The sequence below is a fragment of the Numenius arquata genome, chromosome 1 (assembly GCF_964106895.1).
Source record: "Numenius arquata chromosome 1, bNumArq3.hap1.1, whole genome shotgun sequence".
Classification (NCBI taxonomy): domain Eukaryota; kingdom Metazoa; phylum Chordata; class Aves; order Charadriiformes; family Scolopacidae; genus Numenius; species Numenius arquata.
This window is the reverse complement of record NC_133576.1, coordinates 61,372,804-61,392,369: the sequence shown is the minus strand read 5'-3', so window position 1 is coordinate 61,392,369 and position 19,566 is coordinate 61,372,804. Positions and strand designations below refer to the sequence as shown.

The following is a 19,566-nucleotide window of genomic DNA, read 5'->3' as shown; positions in this document are numbered from 1 at the left end:
CTCTAAAAAGTCTCTAATCCTGAAGACATTCAAATTGAGATCTAGAGCTGAGCTTTCTACCTCTGAGACATAAGCGTTTCTATATTAATTAGAAACATGGGCTTCTCTATGTGTGGGTGCCACCTTTGAGTCTCACCAATGTTTCCATTATATTGCAATTGACCCAATTCACACAGCCCTGGGGGCTCCCGCAAGGTCACCCATCCCTTCAGCCTTTCAACCTTCACTCTAGCAATGCCATGATCAGCAAAACATCTTCTCAAGTCTTTCAATTACACAGCACACAAAAAGCCATCCCCACCCATGCTGGTCCTTTCTGTAGAATAAGCCATGCAAGTTCACAGGCCAGCAGGTCCTTGCTGTACCACACATTTAAACATATCAAGCAGGAACAAGGGTAGGCTAGCTGGGAGCACACTCTAAACCATGGGGCTATCAAAGGTCTAGGGATGGCTACAGTGGTTCTTTTTCCAGGTATGATGGTCTGATTTCTTTTCTAGGACTCGCAATCTTGTATAGTGTGGGCACACGGAAGCTGGAGAGAGCTAGAAAGCCACCCATTCTTGTTAGCTGCGTGGAAGAAAGTGCTTCAGTTTGCTTTGGGCTTTTGTTTCGGGTGCAAACTCAAATGCTACCATCATTCAGTGATATCTTCTCAGCCTTTTGAAAACTTCACCTAGAAATCTCCTAATGAGTTTAGCTCTCTGAATGTTCAAGAGTTTGCTTAGAGAGGTGTGGTGGGACAACCAACTTTCCATACAGCTCAGAGCATACCCTAGGGAATATAAACCGCCCAGGAAAACAGATTCAAATGCATCCCTGGATCTAACTGTGCTCCCTATTTTTCTCTCAGTAAGACTGCATCTTCTTCAGCTGCCAGCTTCACTATCCACACAGATGCATGCCTGCTCCTTAAAGGATGAGTTACCCAGATATCATCTGACCTATATTAAAATGACGTTAGTTGCCATGTGGTTTAGTGATCTCCATCTGGGATTACTGTAAACCTGAGGAATCCATGAAAATTAAGAAAATTTTAGAAGATCAGATAACTTTTCATCATGAATATACAAGGACAACTCCTGAATTACAAGTCAAGCCCTGTTATACAGTGGATGAAGGGGGCAGGGGAATGACATTTATCATCTCACTTTCTAGCTTTCTCCATATATTTGGTCTACAAGACTAGAGGAAGGGCTTAATGAGAGGTGTAGTTAGGATTTTGGTATTCAGACATCTGGTGGACCTCATAAATGCAGAGCTTTGGTATGCAAGAAGTCTGCCTATTCGAGTAGTTTATGATTTTACTAGTGCTCATATTTCAGCTTTGCAATTAGCCTGAACATCTGGCCAAATAAAATAGCAATTAAATGTATGAGACTGGCAGTTCCACACATCCTCTTCCGCCAGCAGAGAACAGCTAGAAGTCTTTAAGAAAGTATTACAAGATATGAGAGGACACTTTTCCTGGAAGTTTTCATTTTATCTTTGAGGGCTTAAAATAAGTTTTGGTGAATACAGAGAACACTTACTGCGAATGGTTGGATTTGATAAGCTGGCTGGGAGGCGAGGAGGGTGTTGAATAGAGGCAATTCAGCTGCATGGCCCTGTATGCAGAGATACCCATTTTATCCACTACAGCAATTTTATTTCAGTGCATGGATTCAACTATTTTTTTAAATTTACATTTTTTCCCCTTCAATAAATTCAGAAAGACTTTGTTGTGCTCTAATATGCGCAAAATAAACTAAAAGTGACAATTGCTATACTCTCAAAGCAGGACTTTAGCTACATATATTTTATCAGACAATATCTGATCTTCTTCCCCTATTTACTTTTCCTCTGACTCCTACTCTGAGTCACATGTTGCTATTTCAGAGGAATAGCTGCATTCTGCTGGTGAACTGAAGGGCTGTGTGACCGTAGAAGAGAGCCGCTGCCACAGCCAGCGTAAGACGAAGACCATAGACTCTGACTGCATCTATGGACTTAGGGATTGATGAGATCTCTCCCCTGTTAACCCAAGCCATGTTTGAAGCACACCTAAGAAAACAAATATTTAGGCCGGAGACAAGCACTGCCCACATTCTCCAGAATAGCCTGCCAGCATGCTCCTGAAAATGGGAATATTTGAACAGATCATAGGCTGGAGGTCTGGGATTAACACACTATAATGACTATGCAGATACAAATTGACACCAAAATGAAAACTAGGATGTTCTTCTATGTGCTGATAAGCACAAGGTTGTTCTTAGTGAAGAGTGGGTGGCATGCTTAAGAATCATAGAATCATAGAATGGTTAGAGTTGGAAGGGACCTTAAAGATCATCGAGTTCCAAACCCCCTGCCGTGGGCAGGGACACCTCCACTAGACCAGGTTGCTCAAAGCCCCATCCAGCCTGGCCTTGAAGACTTCCAGGGATGAGGCATCCACAGCTTCCCTGGGCAACCTGTTCCAGTGCTTCACCACCCTCACAGTAAAGAATTTTGTCTTAATATCTAATCTAAGACTCCCCTCTTCCAATTTAAAACCATTACCTCTTGTCCTGTCACTACATTTCCTGACAAAGAGTCCCTCTCTGGCTCTCCTGTAGGCTCCCTTCAGATATTGGAAGGCTGCTATTGGTATCCCTTCAGATATTGGTATATGTATTGGTATCCCTTCAGATATTGGAAGGCTGCTCCCTTCAGATATTGGAAGGCCTCCCCGGACTTTTCGCTTCTCCAGGCCCAACAACCCCAGCTCTCTCAGCCTGCCTTCACAGGGGAGGTGCTCCATCCCTCTGATCATTTTCATGGCCCAGTGTTTAGGTCTGTGTTACAGCTATACTGTCCAGGACACAGTGTCTATAGTGTGCCCTCGCTGACTCTTGGAGCACACACTTTGCCCCAAAATGAAGCCCAAGGCTGCCCTGTGACCTGCCTGCAGCAAGCACAGGCAGGGGGGGCAATCGGGAGATGCACCTCAAAAGCACCATCCTGCTGGGAAGAGATGGGTGCAGCTTGAGAACACAACGCTTTGCCTGAATGGTTGAATGGTGAGGCAAGAACAAGGTCCATGTAGGGTGAAATCAAATGTGGTCATGGTGACACATGAGCAGAACCAATTATCACACCATTTTAAGCCATGGAGGAATGTCTCATGTACATTCACAAGAGCCTGGGACCAGCAGGTAAGGAAACTCTCCTCACACCTACTTCATTCGTAAGTTAAAAACTGCTGTTGGTTTGCTCTGCTGGGCCCCATTTCATGTTCTCAGTGCATCAGCATTAGCTTAGCTGTCTCTAAGCTCTCAGATGGGTCCTAATCTTTCATGATGACATCCCAATGCAGAGACACGCCACACACTTCCCAAGGACCACCCTGAAAGAACAAGAAAAGGAGGGGAGCAAAGCATGGCCCTTGTGGGAGGCTGCCCCAGAGCAGGGGTGCTCCAGCACCAGCAGCCCCCTGGCACTGCTCAGGGGCTGCTCAGGGTCTCAGGGAGCCAGGGCTTGGGCACCGAGTCTGTCCCACGTGTGCCCTGGAGCAGGGAAAGGAAGGAGGGATTGGCTGTTCAGTCCTCTCACAGGGCCTCTTGCTGCAGCCTCTCACCTCCCAAGTGCTTTTATGCCACATGACGATTCCTGTGAAGCCAGAGGCTGTTTATTTGGTTTTAGGGTTTTGCAGCTTGGCCCACACCCTAGCATCTGAAAAGGTTTACCAACAATTCCACCTCCACTTTTTTCTCCTCTTTTGAACCCAGATGTGATGAGTGTTGCACCAAAAATGTGGTCTCTGTTTCAAAAGGATCAATATAATCTGCTCCCAAGTCCCTGTGCTTTCTCTTCATATTTAGCTAAGAAAAAAATGACTGTGATGACAAGAAAGGATTTGGTGATCTGACAGTATTTCTGACAACTAGAACTGAAATACAAAGCCATAAAACCACAAAGGTTTCTACAGGGCACAATGTAAAAGATTTGCTATAAACCAACCACAGCTCCGTAATGGTCTGCTTAAATAATTATCCCATCATTGTTTAACATCTTTGCATCAAACAATTAGTTCAAGAAGGAGATTTATTTAAAATAGCAAATCAATATTTTTCTGTATAGTTGCTGATCCTACATCTCTAATCATCCTGGGATTCCCCCAAGTAATACAGCTTCATGTTATTACTGCACTAACCTTTCAGCTGTCTTTAACAATACATATTTTTTTTTTAATTTTTTTTTTACTGTAGCTGGGACTGAACTGGGTTAGAAAAGAAGGGTGTGGACAGCCAGTGAAATTCAGCCAAAGTGGATGTGAATAGGGTTTATAAAATCGGTTTTGTTTTACACCCGGCCCTGGCCACACGCTGAAGGAAGGGAGGGAGGTTCCCTGGGCTCAAGGGGGTCCCACCATGCCATCGGTCAAACTGTGTTGTAAACAGCTTCCAGCACAACCAGACTTAAATCGTACTACTTCTTCTCTTGATATGAAGTTAAAAGCCTGGGAGTAGACATGACCACAATTTTTTCTTAACTTTCAACCAATCCCAGGAATTGTTTGGATATAGGTACTTAAGGCACTGCACCAAAAGGGGTATGTATCTGAGAAGATAAGGAGAATGGATTTAATATCTCTTCATTCAGCAGATGAATACCTAAACTAGAGCACACCTCAGAGAAAGGACTATCAATTCTACTTACTCTCTTTTTTGATAAGCACTCAGATCATCTAGGTGTTTTTTTGCAAACGTTATCTCTTAAGGCACCTGCCCCTAGCAGTCATAATCCTGTTAGACAAGTACACATACAGATCAAACTGAATCCATACTAAAGAATAGTTTGAAGGGTTATTTTTGCTTGAACCAAGTGTGAACTGGAACCATTACTCCGAAGTGTTTATGGAGTCTAGGATGGGCTTGGTTATTATTTTTTTTTAAAAGCCTTTCAGCTCCCTAGATAAAACCAAACTGAAAATTCATATAAACAAGCTAAAAGAAGACTATGTCAGTGAGATTCTACATAAACAGGAAATATTTGTGCTTATGTCAAAGTTTGCTGTCACTAATGTTTTACCAGAGTGTCAAGGCTGGAAATGGTGGAAATCCTAGAGCTGTAATTCTGGGTAAGGAATTTTATGCTGAGTAAAGCAAGCAAGGCAACACATTTAAAAACCCAACATATTAATAGGCAATTTATTTAAAGAAAAGACTCTTCTACCATATGGAAGTTACAAGACAAATTAAAACAAAATGGATGTAAATGAATCATAAGTAAAACAGATCTTTGCAGAGATATAATCCATCTGAAGAAGGATCAGCTTTTATACCTTTTAACACATCTCCTATAAGGCAAAAGAAGACAAACCATGATTTCTCTGCATCTCACATGCTCTCTCTCACACACGCAAGTTATAGGAAATGCCATCAAGCCATTGGGCACAAACCTAATTTCAGAGTATGCAACGGTTCACACAGTGACGTGGTTTTATGAGTCTTGAAAATGTGAGAAGTGGGATCCAGCTCTGCGCCTGTGAACTACCAGCCCTGGTAGATGGGAGAGCTCCTGGTTAATCTGTCATCACTGCTAGTGTTACCTTCAGACAACACGCTTATAGCCTCGTCAGTCTGCTGGCTGTCAGTTGTCGATATCTTCTTTGAATCATGGATGTTGCTTTGGTAGTTCACTGGTGAGGGATAGGCATTTTCACCCACAGTTGATGAGGACATTGATTCCCAGGGTATTTCTCTTTTTCGCCATTTCAAGTCCACTCTCCATCCTGTCCAGCCATAGAAAGCTAATGTGAAGAGGAAGCCTTGCATCGGATTAAGAACCCCCTAGGAAAGAGAAGTGCAACAGGAGTTAGGCCAGCAAGGCTTCATTTTGAACTCCAGCTAAACATTTTGCATGCATTAACAACTTCCCTTCCACTGAAAAACTGCCATCTTTAAAAGACGTGATATGCATGCAAATAGAAATGTATGTTGTTCCCATTGCAGACATAAACAAATTGGAGTGAAATACCATGACCTGTTGGTCCAATATGCTGAGGCCATCCCAGTAAACAGTAAGCACCAAATGGTTTTCTAGCATGAATTCTAGCTGGTCATTCCCCTGGTGTGTTTTTAACTTTCCCCACAAGCTGTAGACTTTTTTATTCACAAAAGCAAATATTATATTTTTCACTAGAAGCCAAGTCAAATATATGAGAGCAGACACTAGCACACACAGTCAAGTTTTTAAAAATAGCAGGAATTGATCTGTCTGGAATTGCTGCAGATTCCTGAGCCAGTGAAAATGTCCATCGAAGTGGGATGGAAAAACAGGGGAGAGACACTGAAAAAGAAAATCCCGAGTGATTTAAAAAAAAAAATTGTTTCTGTTCCCAGTGCAGTGGGATGCTTGGCAAGTAAATGGCTTTAGCTGTTTCTACTTTTCCCATGACAAAAGACCAATTATTTTTACAGCCAATTTAAAAAAAAGCTCAGTTCCTAGACCTGACCTCTTGCTCTCCAGGTGAGCAAGGGGAAGGTCCCTGTCAGGTGAATGTGTTCACTCCTTGCCAGAGGAGGAGGTTGTATCAAATCAGTTGCATCACTTAACCCTTCAATACAAAACTGCTCAAGGGCTTAACTACACAAAGCATGCTCAGGCCTTACAGGTATTTAACAGCTCCAGAATAAACTCTTGGAAAAGGAACCTGCATTATCACCTCTGAAAAATCCCTTGTCAAATATTCCAATAGGAGAAAAGAGGGGAGGGTACAGTAAGAGGCCAGCATCTTAAAGCTATTTTTTGGTGCATTGCTTTCATGATTTTTCACACCTTTGTCCTCAAATAATTATCCAAATGTCATGATATAAGATGCAATTATTCTTTATAATAAAGAACTACTGGAAATTACCAGAAAATGCCCATTTTATTGGGTAACCCTTCAGGAATTATGAGCTAAAACTTTGTAGCTCGCATTATGGCAGAGGTTAGCAAGGTTAGACTAGAAAACATTGTAGTTGTCTGATCTTAAAATGGGTAGCAATCACTCACAAAGAAAAGGCTTACTCCAGTAAATGGGAGAAAAAGTTAGAGTTAGTCTTTGGTACATTTTTGGCAAAGTTTATATGTAAAAAGCACTTCCAGTGACCACTCCTTCCTCTCTCTTATTTTCTGCTTTTCTCCTTTGATTTTCTGAGTGTTTATGTCCCTAAAAATCATAAGCAACTCACTATACTGATGCTGTTCCACCAGTCTTATAAAAGTGATTTCTAAGACTAAGCAATGTCACGGCTGACCTACCATTATAATCCATGTGATCAGTGCAGCGCTTCTAATGTTCTTCAAGGGCATTTCATTGATATCTGGCTGCATTTCGAGGTAGAACAAAAGGCTTTCATTGATGATATTGGATGACCAGCTTTTGCAGGAATAAAGAAGAGGACAGTTATATATATATGAATGTACATGTAAAATATGCTATACTTTCAAATTATAGAAATTAGGATCACTAATAAGGAGAGTGAGATTTTTTTTAATGTTTTCTCAATCTCAAGGGACCAGTAGGTCTCTGAGATCAAACACCAGACACTTACCTGCTAAAACAGGCCTAGACAAAGAAAACAACATAACAACAACAAAAATACATCTCCACCCCAAAAAAACCCCCCACAAACCCAAAAACCTAATCATTTGATCTTGCTGCAGAATAGTAAATTGCAGGACAAAACTGATAAACAACTAGGATCCATAATGGGAACGTCATGCATGCTGACTTCTTTTGCTTGTGTCTTAAGAGAGTAGTGCTCACAGATAAAGAAAGCAAATATATGTTTGGGTATTGTAAAAGGCTGCTGAAACTCTAGCTGAAGTTAGAATTCCAGGCTTAGGCTACATCAGACTTTAAAATGTATGTAAAAAAACTACAAGCTAAAACCAAAGTTTACTTTAAAATCCTTGAAAATGCCATAATTTTTTTGGAATAAAGGTAACGTCTGTCTCCAAAGAAGGATAAGCATAATCAAACCTTATTCTGTGAAAGAAACTGAGTATATTCTACACTAACTAAAGGTTATAGTAAATGGCTGTAACTTCTTATGACATCTAAACAGTCAGACCAGCGTTTCTATGCAGTCCTATTGCAGCTTCAGAAAGAAAACCATCAGCATCCATGTCATACTTTCTACAGCGATTTATACATGTCCTCCTGCCCTCCCCTCCCAAATCTGCAGACATCTCTTCTACCCCAAACTGCCCCAACCTGTTGTCTTTGGCTAACTCATCTCATATCTGACTTCTGGGATGGCAGGGAATCTTCCCTAAACTCCTGAGATGGGACTGCCTCAGTCTTTCCTTGCAGTAACCTTTGAAAGAGTTTTTATACTCTAAAGTTTCTCTTTTATTAGGAGAACAGAATCCAAAACTAGAGCTGTGATTTTTTTTTTTTTTTTTTATAGGAAAACCCAGAATGAGACAGAATGGAAATAAACGAATGTCCCCACTGTGTCCTTGGGGAACCGGTCCTTTCTTTCATGCTTGCTCCCAGACCAGCAAGCTGGCCACCATTCCTTAGGTTGCAACACACTTCTGTAGTGCCTCTGGGCTTTCTTTCCAAAGCCCTGGAAGCCTGGCTAAATCTCTGCTCCTCATTATTTTAAACAATTTCCAGGAAGCCATCCTGCAGGATCCTTTGCTGCTGTCTCTCCCCCCATCTCCTGCTGGCTACCTCACCCTTCGCACTAGAAACCTCTCTCTTGAGCCAAGCAGACTCTGTTACTTCCCAAGAAAAGATAATAATTTCCCTTCAGAGCACTCCAGTATACGGCAGGCAGGAGAAGATAAAAAGGCAGTCTTTCTCCCTGCTCAGCCTTTTAAAGCAATGATGTAATGTGCATTAAGGTACCTGTGGATAAAAAAGTTAAGTAGTTGTAGAGACTGATAAGTTTGGCCAAGTCATTTCACTGCTCCAGGACTGTTTTCTCCCTCCTCTGTTGCTTGTATTACCCATGGAGGTAGTAGACATTTCATAGCAGTGACTCCTCCTTGCTAGGTCATTGTACAGACCCTTGTAGAGAGGATCACCACTCCTTCTGCTGCCTTTATTGCTGTGGGATAATTGTGAGATTGCAGAAAAAGCCTTTCCTTCAAAAGCAGGTCCTGTTTCAGTTCAGTTTTGCTGTGTGCATCCAGTACCACTCCAGGTGGCTATAATCATATAGAATCATAGTAAGGGCCATGAAGCCTATCTTAGAAACACATTTATTGTAGTTTTTCAGTGATGTGCTTGGTGACAAGAGACTCTGAGAAATCTTGGGTATGGAAAGCTGTCTATGACCCCACAGTGCTGGGGCACTACTGCTCCAGACAGCTTTAGTCTATGCCCAATGTTGTGTGGGGTTTTTTTTCGCTATTGTTTCTTGGGGTTATTGTTTTCCTGTCGGTTAAACATTTTTATCATTTCCTCACAGCCTTGTGATGCTACATGAGTGATTCAGCTACTTTGTGAACTACTTTAGAACTACTTCTTCCTTAGACACCTTCCCTTCCAAGCATAAAGACAAACAAATGAAGCAACCTGTCAGACTCTATTCTTGTCCCCCACCCTCTCCAGCTGGGAGAAAGGCAGTTTAAACCAAAATAATGCACCTCTTACCAAATAATGAATACCAGCATAATTTTGAAGAAGCGGATCTGGATCTCTGTCCCCAGACGTCTCTCATTCTCTGTGTAAATCCCTTGTCTCCCTTTCAGTAAGGAGGCAACTGGAAAGTATACAATTATGTTCATTAACATATGCGTATCTTTTTAGTGATAGGCACAAGGGTACAGAAGATAGGTATCTCTTAAGAGGGAACAAAGAAACGGATAGATTTGTCTCCAGCAGCAATTCAGAAGCTGGAAGCACCATCATACATAAATCTCACGTAAAGTCTAATACCAAAGGAAAAGAAGTACATCCATTATGGATTCCTAAAATAAGTGATATCCCACTATCTGATTTTTCTTCTCTCACTCCCACTGAAAATAGAAAATACTATGGTCAACATACTATTCTTTTATAACAAAAAAGTAGTGCTTATAACCTCTATATAATGTGTGATATAATGATATGTTTATTATGTGATGTCTAGACTAAAATAGAATACATTATATCCTATTATGCACATTATATTTCATTGTGCAATTAATATAACATTGGCTACACCTCTAGAACTTGAAGGTGCAATGTCAGCAAAAATAGACAGTTATGCCACATACTGTTCAGATATCTCAAGGAATATACATGTGCACAAACACAAATATACTCAGTGTGTATTTTCCCATAAAAAAATGACTTTTTATAGGAACAACTTTTTAAAGGAACAACTGTTCCTTTGAAAATTAGTATTCCTGAGGGATGTAGGACAGATGGGATGAAGACTGAACTGGGAATACAGAGTCTTCTGTTCCTGTTTTCATATATTCAGTGTAGACAATAAGCATGAATTCAGGTGCTGCAAACATCTAACACTGATCATATTACATGCAAAGAATGTATTGAATCTGTGGCTTTTTTTCAGTCTCATTTCTTCAAAACACTGGATAATAAATTAAATGGGAACTTCCAGATCCCAACTCAGTTATGTACAATCCCCATTTGTTTCATAATCTCAGAACGAGGAATGACAAAATTCTGATCATATTTAATTATTTTTTTAGCTCCAGGGCTGCCAAGAAGTGAAATCAACTATCAGATCTCATCAACATTATCTTTAAACCAGAATAAATTACATTCCAAAATCCAGATTGGTGCTGATACTGCAGTAGAGTTAAGCATCCACTATACACTGCCTCAAATACTTTAAATGAAGAGTGATTGAGTAACATAGAAACACATCTGCCAATCTGCAGCAGAGGTTTATAACAGCATAGCTTGAGTACATCACCAGAGTGTGTCTCTAGGGCAAATTTCCCATCAAGATGGTATCTTCATTTCAATAGGCAACTCCCTCCCACCCTTTGCTGTATCTTTATGATCTAATGAGGAGCTATCCCACATCACTGAATGCACAGGCATGATTTTTTACAGTATTGTTACGTTGCTAAATAACACATACTGATTCATACTGGCCTTTAGGAACATACCTGCTGATACTGTCCTCCTAAACAGGATGGGGTTGACAACCAGCACTAGCAGGAGCGGGGCATAGGTTGTGATGTAATGTGGGATTGCATGCTCCAAGCCATTTTCACAGCTGAGAAAAAATCATTAACAGCTTACGCGTTTGTTTTTTTTTAATCTACATGTGACAGTTCTGGCTATTCTATCTATGTCACCTTTAATGTATAAAAATAAACGATGCAAACAGATGCTACGTTTTTAATTCACAGAGCTTCAACACCAGTTCACTTGGGACACAAAGTTTATTAACATACATTGTCTGTGTATTTTTCTCAAATTTAAAGGAACAAATACAAAGCTAAAACCAGGAGTGGGGGAACAGTGGCACACAGGAGAAGCTGTGTCAGTGCTGCAGCACACCCAAGTGCCTGTATTGCTGGGCATATTTCTTCAGGGCCCCCTGAAACCCAGGCAGGTATTTCTAGAATACTCACTGACTCAGCAGGACATGCTTGTCAAAGATCAAAAAAGGCCAACATTTGGACGTCTGTCTCTAAAGCTGAGCAAGAGACATTCAAATGACCAGAGAGGTCTATGGTTTTGCAGGTTGTTCCCAGAGCCCTGCTTACCTGGAGAGAGAAGGGTAGTAAAGCAGTGCAATTCCCTCCACGCAGAGCATCACCGCGAGGCCCCACGTCATCATGTGGTACAGCACAATTGTACTGCAGGCACCAAAGAGGACAGGCTAATTAAAGATACTAAACCTTACACTTCCCAAAGTGCAACATAAAAATAGGACCCCCACTGAAAAAGAGCTTTACAAATAAGAAATATTGCAGAACAACATTGGCAGTACATTAAACTAAGGAAAGCACGTGGGGCAGGGGCATCCTTCAGGAAAAGGATCAGCCAAAGCAGTTGTTCAAGCTTGCACACAGAAGTCCTGTGTCCTCCAACCTGTAGGGTGGAAAGCTTGTCTCTTATGCCCAAATCTCCAGAAGGAACCCCTCCATCTTTCATTTCTCCTGCAGAGAACAAATTAGGGGATTTGAATAGAGCTGAACAGTCAAATAAACCACCTTCTGTAATTTGCAGGGAATTATAGAATCATAGAATGGTTAGAGTTGGAAGGGACCTTAAAGATCATTGAGTTCCAACCCCTCTGCCATGGGCAAGGACACCCCCCCATTAGACCAGGTAATGCTTATCTTTAGACTCACATACTGCACCCATCTTAGGGAGGTTCAGATCTGTGTATCAAGCCTGTATCTGTGTATTGTTTAATCTGATCTTAGAATCAGGCCCCAAATACATATGATTTTTTTTTTTTTTATTAACAGGGATGGAGTATATTATTTTCAGGATAACATTTTTCTTGCCACAAGAATCAATTTCAGGTACAGAGGAAGGACAAAAATAGTATCTCACTGCAATAAAGTTTATAGACCCTGATCTGCTCCCTATTTTTCCAAAGGTTAAATGAATTCAGTTACATTTAAATTCCATTTGGACATAAACAAACAAATATCTTAAATTGCCCCAGCAATTTAAGCACTTAGCACACCACGCATCCGTATCATTCCCTGGTAACTGTATAAACATCAGATGATTGTACAAGCTTCACTTATACACTTAGACAGCTGCACACAAGCATGGACGTACAGTGTTGGAAGGAAAAATAATGACTTTAGAGCTTTAACTCTGGTACCTCAGTCCAGCTGATCTTCTTACCACCAAGTACGAATCAACGGCGTAGCAAAACAACCACCAGAAGCCAGCACTATATAATAGCTGGATCCACATCTGCAGGGAAAAAAATACCAAATGTCACAGCTGCTTCTCAAGCACCACTGGGAACAAGGAAGGGACTCAAACCTTTAGCCTGGTGATTTTTCTTTAAATGTGTGTATTTTCCAGCTGAGATCAAGAAATACGAAATCTTACTCAAAATCACAGTAACAGCATTGCTGTAGTCATAGGTAAATTGAACAGCATTTGCTCTCACAACTTACTCTGTTCTTTAGAAAACCTGTTATTTACCTCTCTAGTCCTAGCCCTCAATCATAGAATCATAGAATCATAGAATGGTTAGAGTTGGAAGGGACCTTAAAGATCATTGAGTTTCAACCCCCCTGCCATGGGCAGGGACATCTTCTACTAGACCAGGTTGCTCAAAGCCCCATCCAGCCTGGCCTTGAACACTTCCAGGGATGGGGCATCCACAGCTTCCCTGGGCAACCTGTTCCAGTGTTTCACCACCCTCACAGTAAAGAATATCCTCCTCATATCTGATCTAAATCTCCCCTCTTCCAATTTAAAACCATTACCCCTTGTCCTGTCACTACATTTCCTGACAAAGACTCCCTCTCCGGCTCTCCTGTAGGCTCCCTTCAGATATTGGAAGGCTGCTATGAGGTCTCCCCGGAGCCTTCTCTTCTCCAGGCTGAACAACCCCAGCTCTCTCAGCCTGTCTTCATAGGGGAGGTGCTCCATCCCTCTGATCATTTTCATGGCTCATTTCAATGTCATGAGTGAAGCCCAAAGAAATTTATAGTAAGGAAGTTTTAATTTTAGATTAAAATTTTAGTAGTTTCTCAGTAGCTGAGGCATGAAAATATAACTGAGGTCAGTCATCACCACAGAGTGCCTGGGCATTGTGGGTTTGGCATGTGACGGATGTTTTCTCCATGGATAAGAATCCGATTCAGGGAACAGTTATTAAGGAAAAAAGGTCATTAACAAAAATATCACTCACTCTCTGGGAACACTATCCATACTGAACTCCCTGACTGATTTCTTCAATAAAAATCTGAAGGAAACAGGTTCAAGTCAAGTTAAATTCCTCAGCATTTGTGAGCTGACCCTATGCATTTTTCCCATGAGCCTATATAAGATAAGTGACCTTTCTTTGCTGCTGTTTATAGACTTCAAATTTCTTCCCCACAGGAGATGGCCCTTTGTAATAGTCTGGAATTATTTTAATATTCAGATTACCTTCCCTCTGAGCCCTCTTTCATTTCTTATTTGAATATCCTTTGTTACAGCTCCATAGTAGCATCCTTTTACAGCTGGAAACCAACATACTTGTTACTGAGCCAAACGTCAGTGAATAGAGATCTACTATTCCTTCCTCCAAAAGGTAAATCAAGCTGGGAAATACTTCCTTCCTCCATGGGTGTAGACTCTGCCTCTAGTCATTTGTGACATGAATTATTCAGTATTTAATTGAAACACATTGCTAGTGCACTTTTTTTGCTAGTGAACAGAAGGGCACTAACATTTTGCTAGTGCACAGGAGTCAGAAAATAAACGTACAATTTAATAAATTACAATTCCTTGCAATGCACTTTATCCATAGCTCTCATCATATAACTTCATGGGCATTTTTATGTATTTACAGTTTAAAAATGCACAATTTACTATACACACACACACAAATAAACGGTGGGGTCTTTCCACTGGAAAATCCAACATAGACAGACTGCCTCCAACAATAATATAAATCAGATGCACCTAAACTCAAAATCTTCATACACTACCTCACCTTTTTGCAAAATGATACATCTTGCTACAGTGCCTGGGAAGGTGCCCCTCTGCAAACCAGAGGAGTACCCTGCCTAAAGGCCTCACTATTTGGAGTTTGTATTGGCTTGTGGGTAAGTGAAAACAAACAATAGCAGCAAAAGAAAAATAAAATAGAATCAGAGACATTTTATTAACTCACACGAGAATATGTTAGGGGAAGTGAGTGGAAGGAGGGTTATTTTTCATTCCAACATAATTAAATCTAAATTTAGCAAGTGACTCAAACTACAGCACTTTGCTGGAGTCCAAGAAAGGGAAAATAAAAATTGTGGTAGACCGCTATGCTGCTCCCCATCTAACCTGAGATCCGAATGAAAAACAAACAGTCTGCATACAGTATCTTTGTCACTGTTTAAAAATATTTATTATTTTTTTGTGTTAAGGGCCAGAAAGTGAAATTTAAGACATAGGGAAACATGGATTTTGAATACGACTTGCTACAAGATATTGATGTTGCTGGTTTCCCTTTCCTCAAAGAAAAAAAGTCAATATTTGCATCTAATAAGCAAAATTTAAACATGTATGACAGAACTGAGAACTGATAGATGTATACAACTGCTATTTGCTTCTATGGTGCAACAGTATCATGACTGAAATTGTCGTTATAGAGGCATATAAGGTACAGTGAGTTGCATTTTAGCACAAATTGTTTTATTTAAAAACTACTGGAGCTCAATAATTTTGTTTACGTGCAGCATATCCTCTTCTATATTGTAAATTTCAAATTGTAAAGCTAATACTGTTATTGCTCATGCACTAATTCACTGGGCACCCTGCATTCCTACTGAATCTGGGTACAGTAGTGATCTGTCTTATTTGTCATTCTCCATGTTTTGGTAAACACATGTCTTTTTCTTGTACAGTAAACTCAAATTATATGTCTCAGTAATTGATTGTAATATTTGAAACCAAGTTTCAATCTGCACTTTCGTAATGCATTTACATTTTCTTATTTTATGTGCTTTAATCCAGAAGATACTTAATTAGCCTAGGCCAGATGTGGTCATTTCTGAATGCCCATATAAACAGCAATCTGAACCCTAGTCCTGCATGGCAGGGATGGAACTTCTGCAGCAGCTTTGCGTCTTTGGGTATATTTACCCTGCAGTCACTGTGTGCCTAAAGCACACACTCTCACACCGCAAAAGCTAATTTAAGCTACCCGAGCTGCTGGTTTCGGTCAGCCCCCACAATATGCCACCGCACAGGCTGTAATTTCTGCTGGAGAAGGTGGGCAGACACCCTCATGCTGTGGGTGCGAGGGATCCGCTGGGGGATCAGCGATGCCGGTGCAAACCCAGCTGGCGGTTTCACTGCCCATTTGGGAATGTCTGCAGTACCTTTACGCCTCCATACCCCTGACTTCAGTACAGGTCTTGCCCTCCACTATCCCAGCACTCCTGCAAGGAGCAGGTACTACAAAAAGCATGGGGCCAGTCTGACCCGTGCTGCCCTGTGCCCTCCCGCACGCCAAGCAGCATCTAGCACCCAGCCCGCCCGGAGCCGGGCTTTCGGCAGGAGGCAAGAACACACTTGCAGGGGTGTGGCAGAGGCTGAAACCATCATATCCAGGCTCTGACTCACAGCCAAACTTCCTTTTGGACACAGCGGTTTGCCTTTTCAGACTCCCCACGAGGAGGGACCGTCAGCCGGCAGCGGGAGGAAGGGGAGGCCGTCTCTGCACCTACCGCGCTCCCCACGCAGAAAGCAGAAGGCCACACGTCGGTCCCATTCGCCACAGAAATGTTAGCTATGAAGCCTGGGAAGCCTAGCCACACACTTGACCTGAAGATCATACCTAAAGAAAAAAACAACAACAACAAAAAAAAAACCCAACAAAAAAAAAGGTATTAATGCTTTGAATCTGCTGGCGTGATTTGAGTCACATGCTTCTCCCCAGCTACATATTTCGCATCGCAGCCCAGATTTTGTGCGTCCACTGGAAGGCTACGGCTGCAGAGGAGGAACAACTGCGCTATTTAAACATTGCTATAATCGCCCAGGGAAAGTAGCCCCAAGAGCCTGAAGACACTGGGACTTGAAATGTTACGTAGATTAAAATCTCACTTACTTACTGTCATGCACTTCCCTAAAATAAATTTGGTATCATTTAACAGATTGACAAAACCCAGTAACTAACTACTTACAACCTTACGGGCATATATTCATATACTAATGTTCATTTCTCTATTAATCCCTCCTTGCAGATAAAAATATTTCCCACTTTTCGCTGTCTTCATTTTTACAAGCAGCTCTTTTCCTCTCTGCCACAGGACTGAATAAAGCAGGGCTTTGGAAGTAGGTGATACCCATTTGTTTAAATGAACTTGGTTTGTTAGTGTGATTTTCTGGGTTTGCTTGGAAAGGCATTAAAGCACCAACATATAGCAGAACAAAACCACCAGGTTTCCCACCAAGAGAGAACAGTTTCCCACCCACCAAAGTGTGTCTAATTTCAAGACAATGATGAATAAATAGTTTGAGTTTGTCAGTGAAAGAGAAAGGGAGAAAAATAACTTTATCCATTGCTGGCCTCATTTGACTGACAGAACCTCTTGCAGGTGAATGCACACACAGTTTTTCCATCTCCTTTTTTATTTCCCTCTCGATTGCTTGTTTTAATATTGGTACTTATTATGCAACGTGAGAACTTCATACCTGGCTAGGTATGAGAGGGGAAAAGACCCGAAATCCCACTCCCGCCCCAGGCAGTGAGAGAGAATCACAAACCAGCACCACTTCTGTTATCTAATGTGAGGGAAAAAGTGTTATTATAGAAACAAACTCATCCTGTATTTTCATGGCATGTGACATGGTAATTTATACCTAATTTGGCAGTAAATGCCATAGACTGATGGGACAGATTTAGACAGATTAGTTTCATTTTGACTCACATTTTGTTTCATTCTTGGTTGTTTTATTCCTCCAGCCTATCAGCCAGGGGCCGGGCAGCAGGTTGCCCTTGATAAGGGAGCTTCGCTTGCATTTCAAAAGCCTGTGTCCAGCACGATGTGTGTACAGCTGCAATTCAAATGCGTTTGCAGTGGACATGATGTGCCGAGAGAAGTGCCTGGCACATGAACAAGATGGCAAACTTGGTCTGAGGGATTTAAAGACATATAGGAAGTGTCTTCCAAATGCAGTCCTAAAGATCAGCAAAATGTTTGATGGCAGCTTTAGTTTTAAATATGCTGCCTCACCTCCACTTTTATGCCTTCCTCTGAGAACCAGGCACTGTTCTGGATTTGAATTTGTTTTGAAGTAGAGATTTTGGTCTATATTTATCATGAGCTTTTACTTCTAAAATGTAACTATTAAATGAGACCTTTCTCCCCCAAAGGCCCATCATCCCGTGAATACATACAGCATGTTTCCCTCAGAAATCTCTGTTGTCCACTCACCGGCTCCATTTGGCTGTGGTACCTCAAAGCAACAAGAGCCTGCTACAGCAAGGATGAGGGACATCAAGCTGGTGCTTACCTAAGCCACCAAGGATGTCACAAACAGAGATAAGGAGAAGGATGGTGGAAGAGGAGGAGGCTTTGGGCATCTTCCGCAGGCTCTGTCCCTTCTTTGGCAGGAGCTGCAGGATGGTCAGTAGCAGACTGACGGAGGCGCTGCCAATGCAAACTCCGCAGAAGACGTCAGGCTGGAAGCTCATCACTAGCTGTGTAGCTGCATCTCGGTTCGGGCAGCAGTAGGTTTCTAACCTGGGAGAAGCCATGAAGCGTCCGGCTGGCGGAGGAGCCCCACAAGCAGAAGAAACTGCTGCTGCTTCCCCAAGGCAGCGTTTGCTTTTTCTTTACCCTCCCCATTAGGCCTCGGTGGTGAGAATCACGCGATTGATGGATCATGTGCTGCTCCTGCTGCTGGAAGTAAATCCCCTAGAGCTGCCTTTCTCAGCCTCGCCTAGCAAGGAGATCAGATCTGAACAAGAAAACACAGTGTAATCTGAAACATGCCCAATGCTTGCTCAGAGCCATTGGCAACAGTTCACTCGCATATTTCTGCTTGCACAGTATGTGATGCAGGAAGACTTAAACTCATCAGAGCGCTGAAGATGGTTTAAAATAAATAAGGATGCAGATACCAAAGGAGAAGCATTACATTTTAATTGTGTTTCTCTTTAGCCCCATCCCACACAGCACCCTTTAATTACTGAAAATTAATTGAAAAGATGAGTTCAGACAGAAGCAGTCCCAGCCTTTACAGGGAGGAGCAGGGCTGTAAATCCACACCCTAACCCAAATGTCAATTGTAGCGATACAACCCACTCATCCCTGTAATTAAACTTAGAAACACCATATCCTATCAGTATAGAAAGAGATTACATTTAGGAATACAATATTAACCTCATCCTATTTAAACCACAAACACAAAAAGTCTTCCCTTTAGTCTGTACTCTCTGTGTTGGATCAGCTTGACGTGGAAAATTCCAGGACACTTGATTTCTCAAGAATATTTTTCTTTTTTTTTTTTTTTTATTTGTTAAGGGTTTAATATGAAATCAGGAATTTGACCTGTAATATTTGTTTTTACTTTATAAGCTAGACAGTATCTCTTAAGTCAGGGGTCCTATTAGACACAGCAGCAAATACTCACAATCATAAATACAAAAAGTAACTCTCCCCTCTCAGCTGAGCTTCAAACTCTCCGAGTCAGCCCTCACCTCTCCAGAAAACTTGTTTGTAGGAACACGTTCAGGAAATACAGGAGGCAGCATTGCCAACAGACTTAAAGTGAACTGGATGTTAAATAACACAGTCATGGGTTTTATAATTAGCCTTTATGAGAACAAATGACCTAACCTTCTATTTTTTTTTTCCAATGGCCCGGCTTATTTTTTTAGCAGAAACTATGAAGGCCTGGAGAATGACAGTGGGATGTTTTGCATGCAGGTGTTATAAAACACAGAG

At 41.5% G+C, this 19,566-nt stretch overlaps 1 protein-coding gene across 1 annotated transcript; it reads right to left on the bottom strand.

Moving 5' to 3' along the window:
* Positions 1 to 5,142: 5,142 nt before the first annotated feature.
* On the bottom strand, positions 5,143 to 18,468 carry GPR143 (G protein-coupled receptor 143). Its single transcript, XM_074156075.1, has 8 exons — positions 18,131 to 18,468; positions 16,339 to 16,448; positions 12,774 to 12,868; positions 11,695 to 11,787; positions 11,089 to 11,198; positions 9,617 to 9,725; positions 7,267 to 7,384; positions 5,143 to 5,810 (listed from the first exon to the last, which is right to left on the bottom strand). Exons 1-8 carry the CDS (start codon positions 18,372 to 18,374, stop codon positions 5,511 to 5,513), a joined length of 1,179 nt encoding a protein of 392 aa, XP_074012176.1. The 5' UTR covers positions 18,375 to 18,468; the 3' UTR covers positions 5,143 to 5,510.
* Positions 18,469 to 19,566: the final 1,098 nt, after the last annotated feature.

Excerpts from the sequence above, each read along its gene's own strand:
- GPR143 (XM_074156075.1), bottom strand. The coding sequence starts at position 18,374 with ATGGCTTCTCCCAGGTTAGAAACCTACTGCTGCCCGAACCGAGATGCA. Across the intron at positions 12,869-16,338 it reads CTTTCTGCGTGGGGAGCGCG|ATGTGGATCCAGCTATTATA; the intron begins GTAGGTGCAGAG and ends TTTTCCCTGCAG. Across the intron at positions 7,385-9,616 it reads ATGCTGGTATTCATTATTTG|CTGGTCATCCAATATCATCA; the intron begins GTAAGAGGTGCA and ends TTCCTGCAAAAG.